This window comes from Hyperolius riggenbachi, chromosome 4 (genome assembly GCF_040937935.1).
Source record: "Hyperolius riggenbachi isolate aHypRig1 chromosome 4, aHypRig1.pri, whole genome shotgun sequence".
NCBI classification, from domain to species: domain Eukaryota; kingdom Metazoa; phylum Chordata; class Amphibia; order Anura; family Hyperoliidae; genus Hyperolius; species Hyperolius riggenbachi.
In genome coordinates, this window is record NC_090649.1 from 107,942,679 (window position 1) to 107,960,927 (window position 18,249).

At 44.8% G+C, this 18,249-nt stretch overlaps 1 protein-coding gene across 2 annotated transcripts in view; it reads right to left on the reverse strand.

The window, feature by feature from the left end:
* Positions 1-18,249, reverse strand: part of LOC137571380 (ephrin type-A receptor 3-like) — a 356,736-nt gene that overhangs the window by 262,699 nt on the left and 75,788 nt on the right. For both annotated transcript variants that reach the window (XM_068280382.1, XM_068280383.1), the window contains 2 exons: positions 4,451-4,515; positions 1,995-2,658 (listed from right to left, as the gene is read on the reverse strand). In XM_068280382.1, the coding sequence (XP_068136483.1) occupies positions 1,995-2,658; positions 4,451-4,515 (729 nt within the window). The remainder of the gene's footprint in view (positions 1-1,994; positions 2,659-4,450; positions 4,516-18,249) is intronic.

Here is an 18,249-nt window from a genome sequence, read left to right on the forward strand (position 1 = left end):
CACCATTCAGGAGCCGCACCATAAAACCTTCCTGTCAATCCCAAACTGCTCCCTATTTTCTTGTCACAAGACTCAGCATATGATCATTAGATAAATGACACAAGATTCACTTTCATAGAAAGCCTTGCTGGCAGCATCGTTTTACCACAGTCACAGATTATCACATGCATATTTCGCCTGGTTTTTCATGACCCATCAGTGCGGACCTGAACTCAGAACATCCTGTCTGCTCTAAAAGCAACAGCATAATAACCTTTAAAGAAAACGTTTCTTTGTTACATGTTGCAGAACTCATGCAATAAATCTGCAGTGTGTTTACTAGTTTACTGAGCGGTAACCCTGGTTTGTAAGTATAATTGCTTAAAATTCATTCTTCACTTCATTCCAATACATACTACACTATATTGGGCTCTTGGTTTCCTTCCTTCCTATATGTATATAGGAAAAGGAAGACTGTGCACCTCAAAGATAGGATTGTTGTACATGGGGTACTGTACATAGGGCTGCACATTGACAAAGGGGGATATTGTATATAGGGCTGCACAGTGACAAAAGGGCGGTACTGTACATGGGGCTGCACATTGACAAAGGGGGATACTGTACATGGGGCTGCACATTAACAAAGAGGGATACTGTACATGGGACTGCACATTGACAAAGGGGGATACTGTACATGGGGCTGCACATTGACAAAGGGGGGTACTGTACATGGGGCTGCACATTGACAAAGGGGGATACTGTACATGGGGCTGCACATTGACAAAGGGGGATACTGTACATGGGGCTGCACATTGACAAAGGGGATACTGTACATGAGGCTGCACATTGACAAAGGGGGGTACTGTACATGGGGCTGCACATTAACAAAGAGGGATACTGTACATGGGGCTGCACATTGACAAAGGGGGATACTGTACATGGGGCTGCACATTGACAAAGGGGGATACTGTACATGGGACTGCACATTGACAAAGGGGGTATTGTACATGAGGCTGCACATTGAGGAATGAAACGGTGTACATGGAAATGGGTCATTGGTACAAATGGAAGACGAGGACACTACACATAGGGCTGCAGCACATAGACTAAGAATAATGCTGTACAGGACAGGAGGCTGCACAAAGGAGGGGATGATGTACATGGAGCTTTACATGGAACAAAGGAAACACTGTACATGAGGCAGCACATGGAAGAAGGAGATTGCAGAGCATGGAAGAGGAGTGATAGTGCAGATGAGGCTGCATATAGAATAGACATTGCTGTACATGGAAGATGTTAGTCTGCTGTGCGCTGGAGTGGGTGGCATTGTATACTGAAATACAGCACTGCTGCGCATGGATGGGGGATGTGGTACATGGGTCTGATAATGAAAGAGGGGGGATGCTGTAAATAGAGGATGGGGATGCTGTACATGTGATGGGGAGCACAAGTCATTCAGTATGGGAAATAAAAACAGTTCTAGGGGTAAGTGCCTCTTCTATCCCTGCCATCATGCCTGGCAGCACTATACAAGTAAGTGCACATGCTGACTGGGATAATAATGCTAACATAGCACTTTTCTTCTGTCTCAAGGCTCATTGCACTTGAGAGCTGCAGCCCCACCCCTAGGGGAGTGCTCAGTAGGCCACCCTGCACTGCAGTGTTAGGGAGTCTTACTGAACAGGAAGAGCCGAGGTTTGAACTCTGGTCTGTGTCAGAGGCGGAGCTCTTAACTAGTACACTATGCAATGATCTGCAGGAAATTGTGTAATGTTGTGATTGATCCCTGGCAATGCATCTGCCACTCAACCTCTTTAAAGTTATCCTACATACCCCATATTCACCACAATGTTCGGCATGTTTTTCAGAAGAGGATGTGTTGTTCAGTTAGAAGAAACCCAACAAGACTTGCAACAAAATACCCACCAAAGTAGGGCAAACACAAAACCCTTTGCTGTCTTTACAGAAATCACAATGCACTCTGGATGAAAACGGAATGGAAGCAGTAAACTTACGTTGGCAGGCATTCCTCTTCTCTTCATAACCTGGTTCGCAGGAGCAGCGGCCAATAGGCACAAGCCAGCCGCCATCAGCACTGCAGTACATCTTGGGTACATCAAATTCCACCGAGTGGTTGACACATTGCCCTCTTACTTCCACCAATGCTGAATCCCCTCCGGTAACAGTGTCATGGAATAAGGCTAAGTTACGGATGGTCATTGGACACTTTTTGTAAAAGACCCGGACTGATACCAAAGCAATACAAGCTCCAACATCTTGGAAAGCCAAGTAGAAGCCATTCTTGTACAAGTTACTTATGTCTCTAACTTCTGTGTTGAGCTTCATGACCCGGTCGCCAACATCCACCTGGGTAAAACTTTCATCGGCAGCAATAGTGTCAATCTTAATGAACTGGCTCTCGTGAATGTGCAACATGTTGTTGTTGTGGTTGGACTCATAATAGTACATGTTGAAGGTCTCTTTGCAGGTACCGGACACCCCAGGCAGACTGTTGCAGTCTCGCAAAGTAAACTTGATCTCAATATACACACGTTGGGCTCCTCCTCTTGGGATCCAGCTGGTCCTCAGCCAGTTATTTTGGTTGACTTCTAGGACATTACAGACTTGGTAGGTTCTCATAGGTGTGTTTCTTTCATCCATTACACTGATTTCTTCCCACTAGGTTGAAAATAAAGATGTAAAATGGGAAAGTTGTACTACACTGAAAAGCCTGTTATGCAGCACCTTAATACACTTTATAGGGGTTGAATGGGTAATTTATCACCAGGTCGGTGTGAAAACAGAAATGCACCTGTCAGCTATGTGCACCTCATCATCCTAATGTCTGGTACCTGCCTCCCCTTTGCACATCTGCAGATATTTATTGTATAATGCAGGCTGGCATTTATTTATTTATTTTGACATTCAAACGGCTGCCCTCTCTAGGCCACCCCATCTACAATGCAAGAAATAATAGTAAGAAGAAGCTGTCTATCACTTTCACTAGTGGACGCAATCATGTACTATATGAGTACTTTTCTTCTTCCTCCTCTTACACTGCTCCTCTCTCATGATCTTCTCCTCTGGAACTCAGTTTAACAATTCATTTGGCACTTGTCATCCTTCAAGGTCTTCAAACAAACCCATTAAAACTCATATCTTCAGATGAGCACACAGTACAATATGATCTAAGCACTGTTAACTGGTTAGTGCTCGAAGTTGGTCTCTACTATCAAGTTAGGACACCAATAGTGATGGTGTCCTGACTTGATAGATCCTGATCAGTTAGGTCAGGATCAGTTAGGTCAGGTGATAGATGTGCAAGTCTCTGATTTGCTAGTTATGATCATGTGCTAAAAAGCAGGATCCAATCACAGCAAATCAGAGCTTTGCAAGTCTAGTAGTTGATTATACAAATCCCATGCCTCTCCATGAGTTCTCCTAGACATGACTTTCACTAGTTACCAATGCAGTTTAGACTCTGATCTCTCAGGCAACTTATGCAACCTAATGACAGCATTTGTGACATAAAGAGGAAGGACACTACTGTACTGCCCGTGCCAAGTGCCTGCAAGTACCTGGCAAATCCATAGAAGCAGATTGAGAGGAAGTGGACTCATACTCCCCCACCACCACCAATAAGAAGCATTGCCACCATTTCCCCCATAATCTGGTTTTGCCAAATTGCCACCATATTCCCCTTGTCTCCCCCATGGCAAGTGTACCTACAATTAACTTTACCACTCAACAACATTGCCATTACTTCTCGCCATCAAAACTCCCATCCAACATAGAAGGTGTCACTAACATGACTCCGCTCACCCCACCTAAAGAAGTGTAGCCAGTGCAACACCCCCACGCTGACCCCCCCCCCCCCCCAAAAAAAAATCAAAACTTGAAAGTACATCCCACCGCCTGCTCTGTATTAATCGCGTGTTTCCAGAACGCTTGCTAACTAGTACGGAGATACGTATCAGCACAGCAGCTTGCTAAATGCTGTGAAAATGACAGTGGATCTAATGCCACAGACAGAAGCTGCCACAGCTCTGGAGGGCGACCCATTTATGTTAGAAGGGAGGAGGGGAGAAGTAACCTCCCTTCCTCTGCAGCTCCATGGGCTGTTCCCATGGTAGTTTCATCACTGCATCCATGAAACCCGCGGAGGTTCTTACCCTTCCCTATTGTATTCAAAGCTAAAAGAAAAGGAAAAAAAATGAAAAGAAGAAAGTTCCTCCCTTTAGAATGGCAAGAAGGAACTGTATTATGTATGTCATGATATAACAGATGTACTGCTTGGATGTGCTAAGTCCTAATAAATATGCAACCTTTTTTATGAAAGTCCCATTTATGTGCCTCGGAGTTCTCATCTCCTGACCTGGACTGGCACTCCAAGATTTATTGTCTACATTAGCGCCTAGTTAACAATTCTGGCAATACTTATAGAAGAAAACAAGACATTTAATATACTCACCCCTTCTGGTGGATATGCCATCCATCCCAAGTCTCCAAGGGCGGACATTGAATCAAGTAACGTTACTGGAACAGAGAACAAAAAAAAGACAATTAAGAGTTATGAGCTCATGTCTTATATGCAAGTATTATACATACAGAAGCAGTGGCGTAGCTAGAGATTATGGGACCCCATAGCAAAATGCCCATGGGGCCATAAGATCTAGGCAGCTCTTGAGCAATGCTACCCTATGGATATGAGTTGATTGGGCAAATTACATTCCATGCCATGTACACTGTGCATAGTCCATGGGCACTGAGAGAAAGTCAGAGGGTGGAGAAACAAAGAGTTAATAGTGGGCACTTCAAGTACCACCTGGGGCCCCCTCTGTGCCAGGGCCCCATAGCCATTGCGATGGCTGCTAGGGTTATTGCTATGCCTCTGTACACAAGATTTCAGTCAATCATTGTGAGATTCCATTTCCTCCTCCAAGGGACAGTACATGGCTGAGCTGAGTGCACGTCTGTCAGAGGCTAAATTTCTTAATTTCAATCGATTTCCATCAACATTTATTGAGATTGTTGGTCGAAAGGAGCGGGACAAGGGTGCGCAGGTATCTATTAATAAGAAACAAGCATGGCTCAAATTGTGCTTAATATTTTAGTGTATTAAACCATCTAATCAAATACACTTTTTACAAGAAGCCACACCAATATTGCACCTTTCCTCCTATAAAACATCAGACTTGGAGACTTGGAGTGTACAGGCTCTGATTCAAAGTACCTGGTCTTGAATAATTATGAACATTATACACCTCATAATAACCTTGTGTTCCAATATAGAGCAACTTAAGCCACATCAATATTGCACCTCCTCCCCCTACAAAACATAAGACTTAGAGTGCACTGGCTCTGATTCAAAGTTCCTGGTCTTGGATTGTTATGAACACTATAAACTGCATAACCTAGACTTTTGTTTCGATATAGAGCAACTCAAGCCACAATAAGCCACACAAATATCCAACTCCTCCCCCCCATCCCCCCCATAAAACATAAGACCTGAAGGGCTTGATTTACTAAGCGGTGCTAACCTACTTAGCACGTCTAAAGTCTTTAGACGTGTTAACCAGGGTGCTAAGTAGGTTAGCACTGGTTTTCTCAATCACATCGCGCACTAAGTACCGCGCACAAAGTTTTGCGCGCGCAAAGTCCTATGCGCGCGCTGTGTCCCATAGGCTTTAGTGGGCACTTCGCGCGGAGCGCTCTGCGCTCTGTGCAGTGCGTGCGCAAAACTTTGCGCGCGGTACTTTGCGCACAATCACTACTTCTCACATTTCAACTGAGTTTAGACGTGCTAAGGGCCAGTGCTAAAGTTAGCACCGTTTTGTAAATCAAGCCCGAAGTGTACTGCTCTGATTCAAAGTTCCTGGCCTTGGAAAATTATGAACATTATGTACTGCATGACCTTGTGTTCCAATTTAGAGCAACTTATTTTCCAAATGAGGCTAAAAGGTCCATAACGTAATGGCTCCGAGATATTTCCTCTCCTTAGCTCCGCTTAAGAGATAAAACAGTGCACCATTCCACTAGGCCATTTTCTTAGAAAGCTCTTGGAACCGTTACGTTATGGACCTTTTAGCCTTTAGTTTTTGAGCAAGTATGGTTTCCCATGATGCATCTCTTCCTGATATCCCTGACTCCCAAATCACCTTTGTGGCATAAAAAGGCAACATCTTGAGCCGAATTATATGTTGCATAATTATAACTGAGGCAAAGCAGGTGAAAAAGCCTGGCACTGGTTTTTGGATAAAGTCTCACACATCTGCCAACGCTAACTAAATCAGGAGATCAGATCCATATACCTGCAGGCATTATCAGCAAGCAGGCTTATTATCACTTGGCCATGCAGAAATATATCAGCACAGCATTACCTTTGGTAATTGAATCAGGAGAAAGTATTTTCACCTGATTTTCAGCTGCAGCAGCTGTCATTAGCCCCTAAAGCTAATTATAGCTGTAATTGCATCAGGTCCTCAATGTCTGTATGGCCTGTGACAGTACAAGATACTGTTCATCTGGGCCTGTGTTACCCAGGTCTACTCCTCAATAGACAAGTGCATTACTATTGAATTTACTGAGGGCTCAACTGCAGTTTTTCTAAAAAATAAACCAAAGTCACACAAGTCTTCTTATATGCCGTGCGGTTAGGGCACACTCACACTGGGGGCACTGACAGGGCTTTTTCTGGTCATTTAGAAGCCCCCGGAAATTCTTTTTTTCCTCCCTACCCCAGTCTAGTAACAGGAAGAGTATAACTTGCATCAATTAGTTTTGTGGGCACCAAAAGTTACATTGAAATAATGTTGTTTCTCAAAATAAGTTTGTAAAGGATACACAAATTATTATTGGGCCATATACATCTCCCTGGCTCAAACTCACTAAACTCATGTAACAAACCCTCCATATAACAGTTTTGAGGGATGTGTACCCATTTTATAAACATTGTACTGTTTATGTACAGCCTAGGTCTTTACAGGTTAGAATATTGGCCTGAGAATTCAATCAGAGTTGCAACAATCACCACACCAGTGCAATCACCACACCAGTGCTGATTTAGGTGTTAAAATTACCATTCATCCTTTTTTTAATCAAACTAGCAATACTAGCAATTGCTGTAAAACTTCCATAAAGTAAAGTTTGCCAAGACCAGCTCTGCGGTGTCCCCTCCTACAGTTGTCACTTCAAACATTTGCCTGGTTTGCCTATGCCTAAAACCAGCTCTGGGCACCGAACAACTACTAGTGGTGACTGGTGCTTCCAACAGGCAATGGCTGGCCCTGACAGATGCTGGTGGTGCTTTACAGCCCATATCTGGCATTGACATGCATGTTTGCTTTGCTGACTGGCAATTTCAGTGGGGCACCAATAGGCACGGAATTCTTTGGCACCAATAGACACTGAGTTCTGTTGACTCCCATAGAGAACAAACTACTAGAAAGCATCAATAAAATGGTAGCGTGACCTGAACTGATTGGGAACAATGACTCGCACCCTGGTATTTTGGCTTCACCACCAGCTTCTGACTGATACCTGGAACCGGAGGTGGACCTATTAATATGAAGCCACCTGAATCACGTGATTCAGGTGGAAAAATCTAGGGGGCAGCATTTGGACAAACAGTTTGGGCCACCTGGCACCTGCCACCTCTCTCGCCAGTCCGCCTTATTGACACACCCACTACCCTCCTCATCCATTCATCCCCAAGTACCCTTCCTCTTTTGACCTTCCTGCCGCCCTTCCCTATGACATCATAAGCAGGTTAAAGGTCGATATATGCCTCTTATTGAGGCATGGTATGGTAACACCCCATCACCGGCGAGAGGTCACCATGGCCATTTAGAAGGGAAGCTTTGTCACGTGACCAATCAGTTGGGGGTGCTGGCACCAAACTGCTGCTCCTTTTGCTAACTGGTGCTGATGGTCTTGCAGGCGGGACCACGGCACCATCATTGGGCCAATCACTGCACTCTATAAGTATCAGTGTTTCCGGAAGAGGGGGGGGGGGCAGTGCTTTCTCCAAAGTTAGCTTCAGGCAGCAGAAAGTCTAGAACTGGCCCTGCCTGGATCAAGCATGCAGCCAGTCGGGTAGACTTGAATTACTTCACCTGAGTTGCATACTATTTTTGGATCAGTGGCTCCAGTAGTATTAGAGGCAGAGGATCCACATCACAGCCAGGAAAGTAGCATTTTTAAAAAGGAGTAAAGATGGCCGCCTTCATCTCACTTTCACCTCAGGTTTCCTGTAAAGCTCAATGGATAGTTGCCACTTGTATAACCTTTAGCAACTTCCGAGGACATGAGCTGAATACCAATCTGAGAAATACAGGCAGGCCTTCTACCACGTACCATTTTTTAAGAATGAGCCAAATTCCATGTAAGGAATGGATTTACTGAAAGGTCATGTGCACTCTAGTCTGGCAGCACAAAATATCAAGGAGACAAACTGCCGTCAGTTATATTCTCTCGTTCCTTTAGTATGTAAGCCTGAATAATTAAAAAAGAAGAAAGCTAATTCAATCCTTCATCCTGCAAAACATATATCTCTGTGATCTTAGGAGTCAGCTCAGAAAGCGCAGACTGCCATACAATATATTCTATAGAAAACCATGAAGCTTGTTGGTTTTCTCCAAATGAATGGAAATAAATGAATATGCATATTGGATGAGTTATGAACACATTCTATATCCGCTACATCTGTTACCTTTTACTTACTTACTCAAACACAATAAATAATAAAGAAAATTAAAAAAACACCACTCATTCTTCATTTGCTGAACAATTTATAACTTGTTATGAGCAAAATTGCTGAATTGTACTTTGCTGACATTACTTGAAATGCATTATAATCTAGGAAGGCCATTTTTTCCCAGGAGGCACCACCACAGCAACACAGGGCCTCTGTCAGCTGCAACCTGCCAGGTCACTAGTAGAGATGGTCAACAAGATGGGGTTTGGGGGCTCTGAGTGCTCAAGCACTCCCCTTTGTGTGACCCACTACCCTAGGTCCTTCCTCCAGACTTCCTCCTAATTACGAGTGTAAAGTCTGTGGTGTAGAGTGGCCTGGAGGGTTGCAGCAGACCTGCAGTAAATATAACTTATACTCACTGATCACAGACAGATGCAGGGGCCCACGCACAAAGAAGTAGGAAGTTCCTCGAAGCTTGGTGTCTACTAGTGTTGGGCGAACAGTGTTCGCCACTGTTCGGGTTCTGCAGAACATCACCCTGTTCGGGTGATGTTCGCGTTCGGCCGAACACCTGGTGGTGTTCGGCCAAACTGTTCGGGTTCGCCCGAACGGCTCATTGCCTGGCCGAACAGGGCCCCTGTTCGGCACGAACAGGGCCCTGTTCGCCCGAATACTGGCCCCCTATGGGGTCGCAGGCATAAGGGGGGAGCATGCCCCGATCGCGGGGGGGGTCGGAAATTCCCCCCACCCCCTCCGCTAGCGCTCCCCCCTCTGCCCGCTTCCCCATTCAAAAGTTAGGAAGTGAAACTGTACCTGTGCGGCCGGTAGTGGGTGACTGGCAGTGGGCGGCACTATGGAGAGACTGAGGAGGAGGAGGAGTCCGGAGAGTGACGCGTTGAGGGAGGCCGGGCAGTGGGCGGATCAGCAGTAGTACGGTACTACTGCTGATCCGCCCACTGCCCGGCCTCCCTCAACGCGTCACTCTCCGGACTCCTCCTCCTCAGTCTCTCCATAGTGCCGCCCACTGCCAGTCACCCACTACCGGCCGCACAGGTACAGTTTCACTTCCTAACTTTTGAATGGGGAAGCGGGCAGAGGGGGGAGCGCTAGCGGAGGGGGTGGGGGGAATTTCCGACCCCCCCCGCGATCGGGGCATGCTCCCCCCTTATGCCTGCGACCCCATAGGGCCCCCAAAAGCGGGATGTTCGGGGAGTTCGGGGTTCGGCCCGAACATGCCGAACATTGCGGCCATGTTCGGCGAACTTTCCCGAACCCGAACATCCAGGTGTTCGCCCAACACTAGTGTCTACACGGAAACCAAGCACTGCGTGTGTTAGGTAGTGTTGTTGCCATCCTGACGGCATGACAGCAGAGACGCAGTTGCCAAGGAGACAGAAAAGAGGAGTGAATGTGCAGCCAACGGTGGCAGGTCAGACTGACTCCACACCATTGAATGCAGCCAGTCTCTCTGTGACTGATTGTGTGTGAAGGGGAGGGGCTCAGGTGGATGGTTTGGGACAGTGGGAGAGCTGGGAAGAGGGTCACGTCACTGCAGGGCAAGTGAATTGGGGGAAGGTCCCCCACCACTTGCTGGTACTACAGTGCATTTTGGGAAGGGGGGACACCCCCCACTTAAAGAATACCAAAATTACAAATTACAAATTACAGTTTGCTTTAAACCAAATAAGTTGTCAAGATATATAAAATGACACATAATAAAGAGTGATTCCCCCTCCCCCAGGGTCCATATTACAAATATGGTCTTGAAATCCCTGCCCCAGTGTGAAATTGGGCCAGGGTGATTTGTTTTTCTTTCCTAACTTTAGGTGCAAAGGATGCTGGGGATGTCATAATTCCACCCCCATGTCCATGTGATCTAATTTAGGCAGGCAGGCAGGCATCTGAAATAAAAATTGTATCAAACAGGCATAATAAGACAGTTCTCCTGTCTCTCCTCTCTGTGAAAAAAGAAGTAATTTGATCCAGGCAGGCAGAGATCGGGGAGGGAGGGGCAAGGGAGTTATCCAGGCTGGAGGAGAGGCCACCATGCTTTGGCAAGGCTTCAACATGATGAGAAATAAGGAAGTGCTTCTACAGATATAAATGTGAGTCTGTTCTATCCACTACGATATAACAGATGTTTATATGCTTATCTAACTATATATAGCGTTCACAAATACGCTCATCAAATTTCATGCAATTTGCTTGCTCATACTTGTAGTGACATTACACTTGTAAATAAATAAATGAAAAGTATGCTGACTGGGGCACTCTGAAGACATTTCTACAACTTTCACAAACTTAAATGTGTGAATTAAACACATAAACAGTTTGGAGTCCTTCAAATAACCTGAACTGAAAGTTTTACAGAAGGGTCGCTCATCCTCCCAAGAACAACATCTAAAAATCTCATGGAAGACATCAATCACGCAAAGTTTCTGACTTTCCAAACCTGGCAACACACTGTCTCCGCACGACTCCCAGCATGGGACAGTTTTTAATTGAGAAGAAAGAAGGCACAGCTTCAAATTACTGCTCGCTCGGAAATATAAACTTAATATTTTGGATGAAAATGGACAGAAGGTACCTCCAGCCTCCACAGAAATGGAAATGAATTAGATGGCGTCAGATCCTCCATAGCGCTGGATCTGCACTGCATAATAACGGGGACTCAAAATGTCTAACTTTCCAAATAACAAGGCTCTCAAATCTCACTTTTGGAGGAACCTTTGCTGTGTTGAAAGCAAGTCCTTCTTTCTGGCCTGATGTACAGATCCGTACTGTATACCTAAATGTATTCTAATGAAAATGTGCTTTCATCATGCTACGTTTTATATCCAATCTCTACTTTATTGCCTTGCTTATCTCTAAATATTAATATAAAGGAAGCTATGGAAGAAAGATCCAAAGTGATTGAAAGATAAACATGTTTTTTTTTTTTGGTTTTTTTTTGCATTTCTTTAAAGTACATCTGAACGGAGAGAGATCTGGAGGCTGCCATATTTATTTCCTTTTAAACAATGCCAGTTGCAGTGAAGCAGGTTAAAAAGGCGCAGGTGCCCTTTCAGGAAAAAATGGTTCTACCTAGGCGTCTATTATAAAAACTGCATTTTGCAGCAAGCAACGGAAATTTAGGTGCACATCGGTGGCCGCTGTCGGGCGCCGAAATTAACGTGCCTTCTTTGTACCAAATCATGACTTTTATAATGGCCGTGATATGCGACAAAGAAGGTATATTTTGGTGCCTGAAGGTGCTGGGGGCTTGCGGAAATGCAAATTGCGGCATTGTAATGAACCACACACCTGAAACAAGCATGTGGCTAATCTACTCAGACTTAAAGGAATACTGTAGGGGGTCAGGGGAAAATGAGTTGAACTTACCCGGGGCTTCGAATGGTCCCCAGCAGACATCCTGTGCCTGCGCAGCCACTCACCGATGCTCCGGCCCCACCTCCGGTTCACTTCTGGAATTTCAGACTTTAAAGTCTGAAAACCACTCCACCTGCGTTGCCATGTCCTCGCTTCTACTGTTGTCACCAGGAGCGTACTACGCAAGCCCAGTATCGTCTGCGCCTGCGCAGTGCGCTCCTGGTGACATCAGCGGGAGCAAGAACACCTCATCGCAGGCGCAGTGGTTTTCAGACTTTAAAGTCTGAAATCCCAGAAGTGAACCGGAGGCAGGGCCGGAGCATTGGTGAGTGGCTGTGCGGCAACAGGATGTCTGCGGGGGACCATTAGAAGCCCCGGGCAAGTTCAACTCATTTTCCCCCGATCCCTCTACAGTATTCCTTTAAAGTGAACCGAGTACCTTTTTTTCACTCAGGACATTTCTATAGCACATGAAAAATGTATGCCGACTATCTGTTTCATTATTAAAATAAACTTTAATTTTACCTTGTATTTTACATTCAAAGTTGTTAAATTGGCCTGTTTGAGCAGGCCTGCCGACCGTCCCCATCCGCAGAGAGTTCAGGAACCTCTAATTGTTTTATTGAGCTAATTACCAAGAGGTAAACAATGCCTTTCATCAGCAAAGGGGGTGAATAATTAGGAGTGTGTCTTCAAAGCCAGGGTGTGTGTCAATGTGTCAAGATAGCATCTCTGACTTCTGTAAATAAGGAATGTGAGAAGGGGAGGGGGGAACATGGCAGCTTCTATGTCAGGAGGGATTTCAGTGAAAGAGAATGTGGTCAGTTCCCTTTAAGTCAGAAAAACCTGATCTGCGCACTTGTTCAGGCTCTGTGGCTAAAAGTGTACGTGGCAAATGATCAGCGGGGCAGCCAATTAATTTGCATTGTTTAAAAGGAAATAAGTATATCAGACTCAATATATATCTCAATTCAGGTGTGCTTTAGGGTGTGGTGGAGGTAGTTGTAGTGGGCGTATGAATGAGGGTGTGAGGGGTGTGACTGGAGATATGGTAGGGGTATGACTAGAGATAGGGTGTGGCTGTGACTCGATATATGGTAAGGGTGTGACTGTGGGTGGGGAGTAACTGGAGATGAGGTAAGTATGTGAGTAGAGGTGTGGTGGGTGTGACACTGGAAGCGTGGTAGGGACGTGACTGATCGTGTGAAAGGGACGTGACTGGAAGTGTGATTAGGGTGTGACCAGAGATGTGATGGGGTGTAACAACAATGAGAAAGTTATTGGAGATGTGCTGGGGAAAAGTCTAGAGGGGTAGTTGGGGTGTGACAAGGAGTGGCTGAAGATGTGGTGGGTGCACCTGATCTAAATCAGTAATTTTCATAGTATTGACCACAGCTCTATGGAAATGTAAGTACAAAAAGTGGCAAGTATAAATGAAAATAATTTGTATGCCTCTTAAGTTTCTGAGATAAGAAAGAGGGACACCTTTAACAATTTCACCAGTATAAGGTTTTTCCCCTTATGGACCAGAGGAATTTTCACATTTCAGCGCTCCACCCTTTCATTCGCCAATCACTACATATCACAACAAAATGATCTATATCTTGGTTTTTTTTTACCACCAATTAGGCTTTCTTTGGGTGGTACATTTTGCTAAGAATTATTTTATTGTAATTGCATTTTAATAGGAATAATAAGAAAACGTAAAAAAAAATCATTATTTCTCACTTTTCAGCCATTATAGTTTTGAAAAAATACTGTACATGCTACTGTAATTTAAACCCACGTTTTTTTTATTTGCCCATTTATCCTAAATGTTACACCGTTTAAATGTTGTCCCTATCACAAAGTATGGTGACAATATTTATTGTGAAATGAAGGTGGATTTTTTTTAGTTATGCGGCCATCACTAATTACAAGCACTTATTTGCAAAGATAACAGTAATATACCCTCATGACATACATATTAAAAAAGTTGAGTCCCTAAGGTATCTATTTATGTATTTTTTAAAAAATCTCACTTTAATTTATTTATTTTTATAAAAGTGTTTTATTTTGGTAACTATGGGAGGGGAGGTTAAGGGTTAAATAATGGGGTTTACCATGTATTTTTATTTATTGTTATGTATGTAGGTGTAATTTTACTATTTGGCCACTAGATGTCCCCCTGCTTTATTCTCCTGTGAAGAGTACACAGAAATTATAGCGTGTATACTTTTCTTTCACTTTTGTCAATGACCCCCGGCATCACATTGATGCCGGTGTTCATTGATCACAGGCAGTTTGATCTGTGAATGGGGGCAGTGTTCCCATTCACTGATCAGTGTACTAACTGGCGGTGATGAGAACGTGTGCGAGAGCGTGTATAAGCGATCCCGGCGAGGCACTTATATCTACGCCCCTGGAGCTTTAAATGAAGTCCTGCAGGGCATAGATATACTGCCACAGGAAAATAACTAGTTAAGACACACCCCTGCCAATCCTCTAGTCACATTCCCTACCACACCTAATCATGCAAACAATTAGCAAAAAAGTCAGTTTTATCATTCAGACAACATTAATTCTTTCTATACTCATTATTTTACCTTCATAGTAGCATTTAAAGAGACACTGAAGCGAGTAAAAAACTCCCTTCGTCTCTTATATTCAGCAGGGGCATGTATGCCCCTGCTAAAACGCCGCTATTCCGCGGCTGAACGGGGGTCCCTTACCCCCTAATTCTCCCCGTGCAAAATCTACGACCAACTTGGTCGTAGATTTTGCTGCTCCTAGAGGCAGGGCTAATGGCTGCAGCCCTGCCTCACAGCGCGTCTATCAGCGGCACATCGCCGCCTCTCCCCCGCCCCTCTCAGCGAAGGAAGACTGAGGGGGGGGGGGGGGAGATACGCGCTGACAGACGCGTGTGAGGCAGGGCTGCAGCAGTTAGCCCTGCCTCTATGCGGAAGAGATCCCCGGCGAGGACGGAGGGGATTTGGGGGGTAAGGGACCCCCGTTGTGCGGCGCGATAGCGGCGGTTTAGCAGGGGCACACATGCCCCTGCTGAATATAAGAGAAGAAGCGAGTTTTATACTCGCTTCAGATTCTCTTTAAAAGTAAGAAACAGACCAATTTAACCACTTCAGGACTCAGCCTTTACCCCCCCTTAAGGACCAGCACTGATTTCGCTGATCTGTGCTGGGTGGGCTCTACAGCCCCCAGCACAGATCAAATACCAGGCAGAGCGACCAGATCGCCCCCCTTTTTTTGAGGTGCCCCCGCCAGCCACACGCAGGTCTGATCGCTCCTGCCTGCGTGTGGCTGGCGGGGGCACCTCAAAGCCCCCTCCACCGCAGAATTCCCCCTCTCCCTCTCCTCCCTCCCTGCCCCGGAGATCGGAGGCTGCACAGGAACGGATCTGTCCTGCGCAGCCTCTAACAGGCTCCTGCCTGTCATGTGACAGCTATCCCCGGCCGCTGATTGGCCGGGGATCGCTGATCTAGTACAACGCTGCTACTGTTAGCAGCGTTGTACAAATGTAAACAAAGCGGATTATTTCCGCTTGTGTTTACATTTAGCCTGCGAGCCGCGATCGGCAGCCCGCAGGCTATTCACGGAGCCCCCCGCCGTGAATTGACAGGAAGCAGCCGCTCGCGCGAGCGACTGTTTCCTGATTAATTAGCCTGCAGCCGGCGACGCAGATGTGCGTTGCTGGTCCTGCAGCTACCACTTTGCCGACGCGTTATGAAAGCGAGGTCGGCAAGTGGTTAAATAACAGATACAACGTTTAGAGTTGCATGAACACGTTTTTCAACAGAAAAATACATATATTTCCATAGATTAATCGGTCTTGAAAGAGGGACAACCAGAGAGTAAAGAGGAACAGAAGGAATTGGTTCCGAAAGAGGTGGTACCGTCCCTTTAGAAAAAGGCAGAGTTGGTAGTTATGCATTTGAACTGATGTCTCCTTTGCTCAGTTACACTTTGCTAGCTAGCATATCATCACCTCAGGCAAAAGAGGTCACTGTGAATCATATATGAACACCTCCCACCTGTATAATATTCTCAGGACATTTCACTTGTGCCATGTACAGTATATTTATCTGTGTATAATCAGTAACTGCATGCTGCAGATTTACAGTCTAGCAAGTAATCAGGTTAGTATAATAATAGCTGTTTGCATCATATAAGCTAAGCAGTAATATAAACATTTCCCACCCCCTCAGTAGAGTGCACTGTCATTACCTCACTCTGCAGTGTCTGCACAAGCAAACTGCAGCTTCTCATCTGTCTTATTATGATAATCTCTTAATTTCCCACACAAGTCGTGGGATTGCACCAAGCTACTACCTGTCTGACAATCCGCAACACGGGAGGATACAGCAGGGGAGGCATGGATGGCAGAATAAAACCCGTAATATACTTTTTCTGAAATACTGTAATATGCTCAGAAATGCCAGCGTTCAGTATCTGACAGCTCTTCATCCATCAGTGAGATTGATGATAGGTTCAGGAATCCCCCTCTTTATTTGGTCTCTTTCACCTGACAAAAGTACTAACAGTTACTACTCATTTGTACTCACAGGTGATGTTTAGTAAGTTACTGGAGCATGATAATGGCTGTTAAAAGTCTTGATAGATGGGATTGTCCAAATCGAAGAGGAGACTCCTGCCCTGCGCTTCGTTTTCTGCACAGAAAAGCTGATTCAAACTGAGAACTCATGTTAATCAATTGACTAGTTCACACTTGGATGCGTTTTTTGTGCGCAGAAAATAAAACTGACACCCTCAGGCTGGGTTCACATATGGCATAGAGTGAAAGGCTGCGTTTTATGTTGTGTTTTAAGTTAATGTTGTGTGCATTTTTTGTGCATTTTTGCTGCGTTTGCGATGCATTTTTCATGCGCTTCGCGTATGTTTTAATGCATTTGCGGTTCGCATATACAAAACACATATGCGTTTTGTATGTTTTTTCCATGTGTTTTATATTTCCATTTATGCAAATCACTTGGAAGACAACAGGAAGCGAAAATACAGGCCCAAAAAATATTTTTGGAAAAAAAACGCATATAATAACGCATGAAAAACGCATACCATTGCATTCCCATTGACTTTCATTTTGTGCATTTTGGCAGCGTTCCTGCATAATATGCAATAAAACCAGCGTTCTCGAAACGCATACTGTAAATCTCAGGTCTCTGTGTTTTTTTATGTGTCCCATTGACTAATATTGCTGCATAAAGCGCAGCATTTTACGCAACGCTAGCGTTTCTGCTATGTGTGCACCCAGTCTCAAGCATAATTCTTCTCATTGTGCACATTTTCTCTGTCTATTACATTAGCTGCTGTGACAAAAAGTGCATGTTTTTCTGCATAGAAACACACATGGTGTACCAAAAACACATGCAGATATCGGGCGCAGAAAACTGAAAGACAAGTGTGTCCCCTGCCTTATGAGTGAAGTTATAACTTCACGATTACTTCACCTTGTCACGTTGTCTAAAGCCCCATCTACACGATACAATTTTTTTGTGCGACTTGATCGGATCAAATTCGATTGATCAGTTAAATCCGACATGTCCGATCTGGATTCGATTCGATAGTGTGGTCGAATGTCATTGCAGAACAATGGCAAATCGATCACACTACCAATCGAATTGAATCCTAATCGGACATGTCGAATTTAATCGATCAATCGAATTTGATTCGATCGAATTGCTTGAAAAATTGTATCGTGTAGATGGAGCTTTAAAAAGTACATGCCCCACCCAGTGTGGGAGCTGCTTACACACTCCTGCCAAACAACCACACCAGCAGCCACAGATTTTTTTAACTGGGAGCTTGTGGCTAGAAGCCAGATTACAACCATGCATGGCCCCAGACACCTCCCACCTTCCAGGTTATTGGTTGCTTGGGTGCTCATGAACGTTGGAAAATCTTCTAGTGCTTGACTCCCCCCACTCCTTCCAATCCATTTCTAAACAGGTGAAAAAATCTTCTTTGCCCCATACACAGTTTATATCCTCTTGTGTTTTTTTTTTACAAGCTTTTAACAAGCTTGTTTAAAAGCTTATTTGACAAGCTTTTAAATTGTTCTTATATATTTTTTTTTAAATATACGGTAATTAGGTCACCTCAACACCTCTTCTTTTCTTCAACACCAGGGGCAGATATTCTCATATCAGGAAGTAACGTGTGGGCAGCGCTGCGCTGCACAAGACAGGCGTGAC